Source organism: Neoarius graeffei, chromosome 25, assembly GCF_027579695.1.
Source record: "Neoarius graeffei isolate fNeoGra1 chromosome 25, fNeoGra1.pri, whole genome shotgun sequence".
In the NCBI taxonomy this organism is placed as follows: domain Eukaryota; kingdom Metazoa; phylum Chordata; class Actinopteri; order Siluriformes; family Ariidae; genus Neoarius; species Neoarius graeffei.
The window spans coordinates 28,901,014-28,911,433 of record NC_083593.1 but is presented as its reverse complement, the minus strand read 5'-3'; the positions used below and the strand labels follow the sequence as shown (position 1 = coordinate 28,911,433).

At 39.3% G+C, this 10,420-nt stretch overlaps 1 protein-coding gene across 2 annotated transcripts; it reads right to left on the bottom strand.

Moving 5' to 3' along the window:
• Window positions 1-5,326: 5,326 nt before the first annotated feature.
• Window positions 5,327-10,086, bottom strand: panx3 (pannexin 3). 2 transcript variants are annotated; one of them, XM_060909710.1, is made up of 5 exons: window positions 9,903-10,086; window positions 7,256-7,398; window positions 6,795-7,006; window positions 5,831-6,564; window positions 5,327-5,385 (listed from the first exon to the last, which is right to left on the bottom strand). In XM_060909710.1, the coding sequence occupies exons 1-5, from the start codon at window positions 10,084-10,086 to the stop codon at window positions 5,327-5,329; spliced, it is 1,332 nt and encodes a 443-aa protein (XP_060765693.1). The 2 variants fall into 2 exon arrangements, with proteins under 2 accessions (XP_060765693.1, XP_060765692.1); XM_060909709.1 differs by lacking the exon at window positions 5,327-5,385 and having other exon boundaries at window positions 5,739-6,564.
• Window positions 10,087-10,420: the final 334 nt, after the last annotated feature.

Below are 10,420 nucleotides of genomic sequence, written 5' to 3'. Positions count from 1 at the left end.
GGTCAGGATATCATTCCAGTGGTGTAGCGGCCACAGTCCCACCAAAAGGTGCACGAAAACAAGTCCCATATCTCCAGCACAGCCACCGTGACGCCACCAGCAACATCGCTCAAACACCATGCCATGGATCCACAAAGCGAGCACAGAAGCACCGCCATGCAGACTGCTGGTATGTCCCAAACCGCCTGTACAGCTGCCGTGATGCCACCGAGCAACATCGCTCGGAACATCACACCAAGCATTAAAGCACAGAACGCTGGACAACCACGATGTTAAAATGAGCAACGAGCTCACAGCAGTCCATAGCTGGGAGCACAGGCATCACCCACAGCGAACCAAGGCCTGGAGGGAACTGACGCCCAAAACTGGGTCCTGAGCTACACCACAACCGGTGGACAAAAACACTCAAACAAACATCAAACACAGAAAAAAGAAAAAAAGTTAAAATTAAAAAAGGAGAGAAAATAAAAAAGCTCCGGTGAGAAGCGGCAACCAGAATGCACACGATGTACTCTCAACCGGAAACCGGAAACGGAAAAGTCACTGCTGTGTGTCTTTTTGCTCCTGCTGTGACACTGCTGTGTGAAAATGATGACTTGATTTTACTTTTCCAAACCAATTTCTATAGAGGCCTAATATTATAACGATTTTATGAAAAACTTCTTTTTATTTATTAAAGATACAGTATTTTTTGTCTCATTATTTTTCACATAAAGTATTATGTGAGGTGAATAAAATCAAGTCTCCTTATGCTATAAATAAGTTTTAATCATGTTATTAATTAATATTAATTAATGATTTAACACACTAATAATGTGAAAATGTGGAAAAATAACCATGCAAGAGTAAATAGGAAAGGCTGTCATGGGATGTACTATAACATCTTAATCACAATTTCTCATTTCATATTTACAAAGACTAATCATTAATAATATTTTTGTTTCTCTGTGTAATTGTCAGGTGAAAAAACTGAAAATAAATTCTGAAATGGAAATCTGATTAAAAATTATTTTCAGTGTTCATTACAGAAATTGAGCTACACATAAATCATGTTTCAAAAAGACCTTTTAGTATAATTCCACCAAAAACTGAAGCAAACAAACAGATGTTTGGTTGATGGTGATGTTTTTCAGTCTGATACCAAAACATGTTTTGTTTCCCTCCAACGAGTGCAAATCAGATTATGTGTACAGCGTGAAAATCTCACCCTCAGGCTGGTTCTGGTTGTCTGTGTCTCAATAACATGACTAATTGTGTCAGTTTGACATCTTGGCAGATGCCTGCAATTGATTGTAATTATGAGTAATGAATGAGCTCAACAAAATTATTTGTCAGTTAGTGAGAAATGTTGATGCTTTCCATTCTAGACTGAATATTTAAGTATTATTTATTCAGGTTTATTTATGGATTTCTTTATGGATGTAAAATCAATCAATCAATCAATCAATCAATCAATCAATCAATCAATCAATCAATCAATCTCTCTCTCTCTCTCTCTCTCTCTCTCTCTCTCGCTGGACACAAGCTTTTATTTTTTCTGAGAAATACACCACTCGTATTTTTCATAAGAACTACATCCAGGACATGGAGAACCAAAACTGTCACATAAATCTCTATATGTCACTCGTGAGGAAATTAATGAATTCTTTTGATAAATTTGAGTACTTTTTGTTTGTGAATGTGTCTATATAATAAAAATAACATCATATTTTGGCTTGAAGATATAAATTTATCTTCTCATGTTGAAAAACTCTTATTTTTCATACGAATTATACTGCAGATCTGAGTGACATATTTCCCGATATTTCACTCTGATGACGTCACTCCCAATGTTTTCCTGTTGACTGGATGCACATTGTGAAAACGACAAACTGGTTCAAAATGAAAATTATTTTGATTAACTTGCATATTTTTTGAGGATGTGTCCATAAAGAACATTACATGGTGGTGCAAAGATATGAAGTTTATCTGCTCATGTTGAAAAATATTTCACTCATTTGCTTTGCTCATTTGTGAATATGTTCACCACTTGAAGATAAACTTCATGTCTTTGCACCGTCTAATATTATATATTTAAAGCATATACGCAGAGCCATGGCCTCACTTTCATTTATAAATGCCTTGAGACCTCAAGAATGGCATAGGAATAGTTTTAAGCGTGAACAATAACTCTAATATAGTAATTTTTATGATTAAAGTGATTTATATAGGTAGCAGTCTGAGTGAATGACCTTGACGTCCGTAACATCACAACAGGAAGTCTATCGGTCTCATCGCCATTTCTGCTATACTAAAACACAGAGCTGACTGCAACTCCGACCCTCCATTTTGAGCTAATTTATCGCCATGCCACATAGATGTGTTTTTGGACAGTGCAGCAACATGACAGAAGGTGGATTTATGTTGCATTCATGGCCCAAGAATATTCAAACTGCAAAGATTTGGACGCGTTTTGCAAGAAATTCACGGACACATTGGGCGGCTATGAAGTGGTCTCTCTTCTGCTCTGCACATTTTACTGAAGACTCATATGAAACCTCTGATCTGTTGAAGAGTGTTAGCTATAAGCCCGTATTGAAAGAGTGTGCAGTCCCAACAATTAAAGAAAAATAAAACAAGAAAAAGAAAGTATTTATTTTATTTTTTTAAAGTGAGTTCAGTTGCACGGCGGCATGGTGGTGTAGTGGTTAGTGCTGTTGCCTCACAGCAAGAAGGTCCAGGTTCGAGCCCCGTGGCTGGCGAGGGCCTTTCTGTGTGGAGTTTGCATGTTCTCCCCGTGTCCTCGTGGGTTTCCTCCGGGTGCTCCGATTTCTCCCACAGTGCAAAGACATGCAGGTTAGGTTAACTGGTGACTCTAAATTGACCGTAGGTGTGAATGGTTGTCTATGTCTATGTGTTAGCCCTGTGATGACCTGGCAACTTGTCCAGGGTGTACCCCACCTTTCGCCCATAGTCAGCTGGGATAGGCTCCAGCTTGCCTGCGACCCTGTAGAAGGATAAAGCGGCTAGAGATAATGAGATGAGATGAGATGAGTTCAGTTGCACCAGTCCTCCTGGAGTGTGAGCTGAGGGTTGTTGCTAAAACCCAGGATGGAACTGGACGGATCATATCGCTCGGGCAGTGACCTCTCCGCGGTTGTTGCTAAAACTGGTGATATCCTGTTCCGTCCCAGGTTTTAAGTAATTGCCTGAGCCGAGCAGTAATGGCGGAATACACAGAATGGAGAGAATGAATGGACCAGTCGTCTTATTTTTAAACTGGATATTGCTGCCATCTCGCCTTTACGTTGAAGAAGTGAATGAACAGAGAACTGAGCAAACAACTGAAAGTCAGACTGTTTCAAAACAATCGACCACAAGATCGGCCTTCAAGAAGCGAGAACACAGACGGCTAAGCTCCGACTCTCATTTGTATAAAAAAACAACAAAAACAACACGTTGTTTACCTGCAGTTAGATTAATACATGTAACTTGTATTGTGCGTTTAAGTTACCGGTATAAGATTATTTAATTTGCTTCAGAATGTGATTGTCTCAGTTCATCTGATTATTTAATTAGCCTTTTACATTTTATCAGTGAAAATGCATGCATGTACATGTATGTTGCATAAGTTATAACATCTATCCTGTTTTAATGAGAGTCAACCCACAATCAATGAAGTTAAATCAGTCTTAGTTGAGCAAGTCGGTAACGGTATTTCTTACTTTCACCATAAATTTTTATTTATATGACTTTGGTCTATAGCTGTAAAAGGCCTAGTCCTTAAAACCAGTTACCACAGTGACATCAAGCACTCAGGGATGGCTAGCTCAGCGGGGCAGCTCAAATGCCAACTTTGCAGTCGATTTTAACTCTCAAAATATATAGATTTTTTTTATTCCCATTTATGCAGCATACAAGAGTCAAGGATGGAGATACTATCCACTCAGTAGTTTATTTAAAAATAAAGGTTCCGCGTATCTGCTTTAACAGTTATTCCACAAAATTGAGTCGTACATGAGCTGATAGCTGATGAGGAGCATAGCACCAAGTTGGCTATAAGCCATGTACAATGAGATTGAGTGGAATAACTGTTTTATTATGTCCACATTCAGTGGATTTTGAGAAACAGAGCATTTTTATTTTTATATTTTGCAAATTGGGCGCCACGGTGGTGTAGTGGTTAGTGCTGTTGCCTCACAGCAAGAAGGTCCGGGTTCGAGCCCCGTGGCCGGCGAGGGCCTTTCTGTGCGGAGTTTGCATGTTCTCCCCGTGTCGGCGTGGGTTTCCTCCAGGTGCTCCGGTCTCCCCCACAGTCCAAAGACATGCAGGTTAGGTTAATTGGTGACTCTAAATTGACCATTGGTGTAAATGTGAGTGTGAATGGTTGTCTGTGTGTCAGCCCTGTGATGACCTGGCGACTTGTCCAGGGTGTACCCTGCCTTTCGCTCGTAGTCAGCTGGGATAGACTCCAGCTTGCCTGCGACCCTGTAGAACAGGATAAAGCGGCTAGAGATAATGAGATGAGATGTTCTTACCATCAAATACTTTTATTCCATATTTTGTTGCTTTTTTGGGGGGGTGGACTTCTTTTTTTTTAGGGTTTTTTTTTTGTTGGTTGGCAAACCAACTTAAAGGTGCATTACCTCCACCAACTGGGCTGGAGTGTGGAACAGGAGATATGGGGGGGGGGGCTATATTCTTTTAGCTATTTCTGTTTCTTTTAAATACTTGATAATTTTGGGGGTTTTGTTTTCAAGTAGAGTTTTTATTTCATCCTCAGTTGGTTCAGCAACATGCGCCGCCATTTTGTTTTTCTCTGCTCATGGTATATGAGCTGATATCCTCGTAGTAGAGTAGCTAATCAGAGCACACGATTGGTCTTATCCAGTTAATGTGAATAGAATAAATTAAGATATATCTTGCTTGACATCGAATTGATTCACAAATCATCCATTACAAATAATACACAGTACACTTTATTTTACATTTTCATCAAGGAATAGTCAAGTAATAGTTTTAGTCACAAACAAAATGTTACAACATGTCACAAAAAGCAAAGGATTTATAACAGGCACAGAAACAATGAAAGTATTAAAAATCAAGACAAGCTTCACGTACTGAATTCTAATGGAGGCTTCCTGGATCTCCCTGAACCACTTTGGTGTGCAAGGGTTTGCTTGACAGCCCACCAATATACTTGATCCTGATTCAATGAAAGAACTGCCAATTAAAAAGCTCCATTAATCAATCTGGCTTAGACCTATTTCTAGTCTAGATGGGATGTTGTTAGTCTACAGTCAATATGTGTCTCCCATAGTGATGGTTCAGTCCATTAGTGGAAGGTTTAGCCAAAACAACATGATGTAGACTCCTCCAGTTCATGGTAGCCCTGGTGGTTAGGTTCTGAAAAAAGACAGAGAGGGCTGTTAGGGGAATCAAATCTACCATGAACTGTTTTCTTCTAAAGCCTCCTTTAGAATTTTTATTCTGAAAAATAGATTTCAAACTCATTTGAGTCACCGGGAAAAAAATTAAACTCATGTTTACAAATTAGTACAAATCACAGAAAAAAAGGTAGTATAAATGATAAGACAATATGATTTACAATGATATTTACATTTACAAGTGATCTACAGTATATTAACAGTGATCAATATCATAATATGTATTCACTGTTCAAACCTGTCTTTTTTAAGTCTAGGCTAAACATAGAGCACCACTCTCTCTTAAGTCTTGCATTAATAATGAGAGAGAGATTACTTGATTATTTTCTGAACATCCCATATGATATACACAATTATGCCTACTATCAGGATGCTCTTGAGTAGACAGATGAGGCTAACTGTACCGAGTGTCATGTTCTCCTCCACCAGAGGGTGCTGCTCAGGGCAGTTCACCACATTCCCTCTGGCTGCCCCAAGCATGGTCATGATGTCCACTAAATTGTGTTTGCCCTCCTCTCTAGTTTCCTGTATCTCCTCTTCTAGCTCCTCAGCTGCTTCAGCAGCTTCCTCGACCTGCTCCTCTGTCAGCATGCCCTTACCCCTGTGCAAATGAGGTGGCGCTAGTGAGCACAAGGCCTTGAGTCGACCGTACGAGCGCAGGTGTGCCACGTTAGTGCGCAGGAATAGGAGAAGCACGTTCAAGTCATTCAATGGGCAGCCCAGCTTCTGACCACGGATGAGCCCCAGAGCAGGAAGTACTTCATACAGCGAGAGGAAGCTGGTGTCCCAGCAGAAGAGGCGCAGCAAGCTGAACAGAACAATGGGACCCAGCAGCACGTAGGTGGCACCGTTAGCTATGCTAATGACCTGGAACACCATCAGGCCGCTGATCTTGCACTGCACCAGTGTGGGAACCCAGACTTCATCTTGGAGAATTCCGGTACGCATAAAGCAGCTGAACTCGTCCTGCAGGAAGGCTGAGAGGTGGAAGTAAACCAGGTAGAGACAGGAAGCTGACATGAAGGTAAGCAAAAGGAATCCACGCAGGAACAGCATGCTGACCAGGAAATAGGAACCATGCTTGTATTGCATGTATCTCTCCAGCAGAGGGTACTCAAAGTAACGCTTCCTCTTGGCTCTGATAACAGAAATTGAAGAACTGAAGTCTGTTCATATTCTTTTTTAATAATAATTCACATCAGAATTCAATTTTTATATCTAAACACCTTAGATGTCTAGAATTACATATGATTATCTCTCATGATAGTACACAGTGGAAGGCAGATAGTACACTGCAGAAGGCAGAAAGTCTTGGATGAAGATTAAGATCACTAGAAGATCAAGACTGCCTCTATTTTTTTCTCTTACCTCTGCAACTCTACCTGAAATTCATATGGGTCTGTATTCTGTTTAAGTTCAACAATGCTCTGTGCCAAGCGCACTGAGCGGTTGTAAGACTTGTCCAGCTCATCAATTATAAAGATCAGATCGGAACCTAGAGTTGGCATAGCCAGAAACTTCCAGATCATTGCTGGAAGGTACATCATCATCGCCATGATCAACAGGGAGTAGGGGAACATCTGAGACACACAAAGGTACATGATCAGCGAAGGTGAACAGAAAGGCCATCACTTTATTAGCACAGATTCATACTGTAAATTATGTCAAAGCCTAGTTTTTAAATGAGATTGGTAATTTTGTTTACACTGTATTGTATTCAGAAAGGAAATTTGGCACATATTCAGGAAACAATCTGAAAGCAAATGATCAAGAATACACTTATAGCACTGTTTCTTTTTCTGGTAGCAGTATGTATAACACAACCACACCTTATGAACCCACAATGAATGTTCTTCAGAGTTTCCATTTGCGTCAAACTCATGGTGCATCAGTGAATCCCAGCAATACATGTCTACATATGCAGCCTGCTTCGTTGTGAAGTTACTGGGAGGAAAACAGCTAACCTGTGGACCTAAAAATGCAAAAAGCACGACAATAAGCCTTAGACCTGAATTTTAGTTTAAGTGTAGCCCTGGATATAGTTGACTGGCTGACCTTATGCTCTGACCCCAATGTTCTTACAAGCTGGGATAGGCAAAGAAAATAATTTCACTATTTTATGTGTATACCCTCACTGGCCACTTTATTAGGAACACCCATCCACCTGCTGTTTTACACAGTTATCTAATCAGCCAATCCCTTAACAGCAGCATGATGCACAAAATCATGCAGATACAAATCAAGAGCTTCAGTTAATGTTCACTTCAAGCATCAGAATGGGAAAAATTATGATCTCTGTGACTTTCACTGTGGCATGGGTGTTGGTGCCAGATGGACTGGTTTGAGTATTTCAGAAACTGCTGATCTCCTGGGGTTTTCACACACAACAGTCTCTAGAGTTTACACAGAATGGTGCAAAAAACAAACAAACAAAAAAACATTGAGTGAGCAACAGTTCTGTGGGTGGAAATGCCTTGTTGATAAGAGAGATCGGAGGAAAATGGTCAGATTGGTTTGGGCTGCCAGGAAGGATATAACAGCTCATATAATCATTCTTTACAACCGTGGTGAGCAGAAAAGCATCTCAGCATGCAACAGCAGACGACCACACTGGGTTCCATTCCTGCCAGCCAAGAACAGGAATCTTAGAATCAAGAACAAGTTCTTGAAAAATGGCCAGTGAGTGTATGAAGCAAGAAAAACTTTCTGCTTCTGTTTTTACAGTAATTTTAGAGCAAAACTGTAATCAGTATATCATCATGATATCATCATCTCTTCATCAGCTGACATGAGGAAAGAGACAGGGTATCAGAATCAAGCTGGCTGGTCTATAACTACTCCCCCCCCCAGGAGCACAGCTGGTGTAAACCACAGCAGCAAGAGAAACACACTGAAGTATTTCTGCTGTGGTGGAGCAGGCCAACGAGCAACAAGGGTGGGTCCCTACCACTGAGAAAAGGCCAAGTTTATGCTTTTTATAGACCATTTAAACACTAGTCTGTTCCTCTGAACCTTACAATCAACCTCCAGTGTGCAAGACATTCACCATAGCTGTCCTTATTATGGAAAAGTACACTGTAGAGTCCATTTTAGAGCAGATTTTGGAGTGGGGGAAAAAAGGAGAGACTATTTTTTGTACTCTTGTTGCAATAACTGTTACAGTATTTAGAAAGTGAAGGAAGCAAAAGATATTTATTAATCATGGTGTAAAGCATGTGCATGAAAATTAAATTAATTGGATGATAATGTCAACAATTTGCATGCAAAAAAAAAAATCATTCTCAAATAGCTGTATTTTGTAAACAGTGTTAAATATCACATGTGACCAGGGATGGAATTGTATCTGTAAAGAACTTAGCTTGCTTTGCACGTCCATTGCTTTAATTAGCATATCCTCTAGTTAGACTGAAATAGAGAACTGGGAAAGAGCAGGCTGACTGTAATTACAGACTCTTGTCATCTTTCCACGTCTCTCTTAATCATCCTCGTTCCAATTAACATCTGTGTGAACTGATTGCAGACCAACTCCAGAAGAACTGATTGCAACGTCAGCTGCCTCCACTGAAACTGACAGCTTCTTTTAGCAAATGGCTGTCTGGGGAGCTCTAGCAATATAGCGATGTTTATTTCTAACCCACCACAAGCCCGTCAGGCAAGGATTCCTACGAAATATTGCCAACAGGCAAAAAGTTATTACATATCCCAATTTACATTGCACATCTTGTCAAATCAATTCCACTATAATGTGTGAAATTAAAGTTGACATTTAATTAACTTTGCATCAATTTCATTTTATGGGTCTGTGGGCTTTCAAGACAGCTTAAGCCACATTAGTCAAATATGTATCAAATTTGTTTTATTTGGATATCAAGATTCATCTTTAGTTGGAAGTCACCAGATGACATTAAACAAAACACATTGTTGACCATATTAGACAACACTATGACTCAGATAATTATGTTGTTGTCCTATTCATTTTATTTCAACACTATCAATTTGAATAATTCATTCATTCATTCATTCATCCATTTATAATTAGTAAAGATTTATCCTGTTCAGGGTTTTGGTGGGTCCAGAACCTATCCTAGGCACATTGGGCATGAGGCAGGAGCCTCCATTCATTGCAAACTAATTATAAAGATTAAAACATCATCCAAGAACTTCATCTTCATCTAACTTTTTTGTACCAGGGAAGCTTCAATGATGCAAAGGTCAGATGTTCTATCATGCATTTTTGCAAGTGTGTTTTGAATGAATGATGGGGAGAAAAACTTTTTTTTTCTCAAATTAAACTATATATATATATATATATATATATATATATATATATATATATATATATATATATAGTTTAATATGAGAAAAAAAGTTTTATATATATATATATATATATATATATATATATATATATATATATATATATATATATAAATAACAGATTATGTTGCTTGAGAATACAATTCAAACAAAACTCACCAATTGAGATCTCTCGAGCAAATGCCAAAGATACCAGCATTAGAGGAAGTCCCACAGATACAAATTTGATGACTTTGTCTAAAGGCAGCTCCAGTTCCAGGTGACGAATGCAGTTGTCTACATTACTGTTCTGAAGCAGGGCATCAGACAGCACAGCCTGCGCAGCTGTCTTAGCAATTGACATGTCCACAACTGTTGAGGAGAAGATACAATGCTTATTGCTTTTGTTCTTGACAGTTTTGACAGTATTCAAATTAAGCTATTGGTTCGAAAACTGATTTGTTATGTCCACATTATTTGTTTTTGTCACAGTGGAACCCCATACTTTAATTTATTTCATTAATCACCTGAGTTCCCTAATCCACCCTGCATTAGAAATGAAAGTGATTAAAATACAGTACCTTCAGTTCTCCTGCTGCAGCGAATGTTAAATATGCCACGCAGTGGTGACCTGGTCCTGAGGCTGGGGAGGACAAAGATGCTGGCGAAGACTTTAAATAGTGGAGGAGGGCTGAACA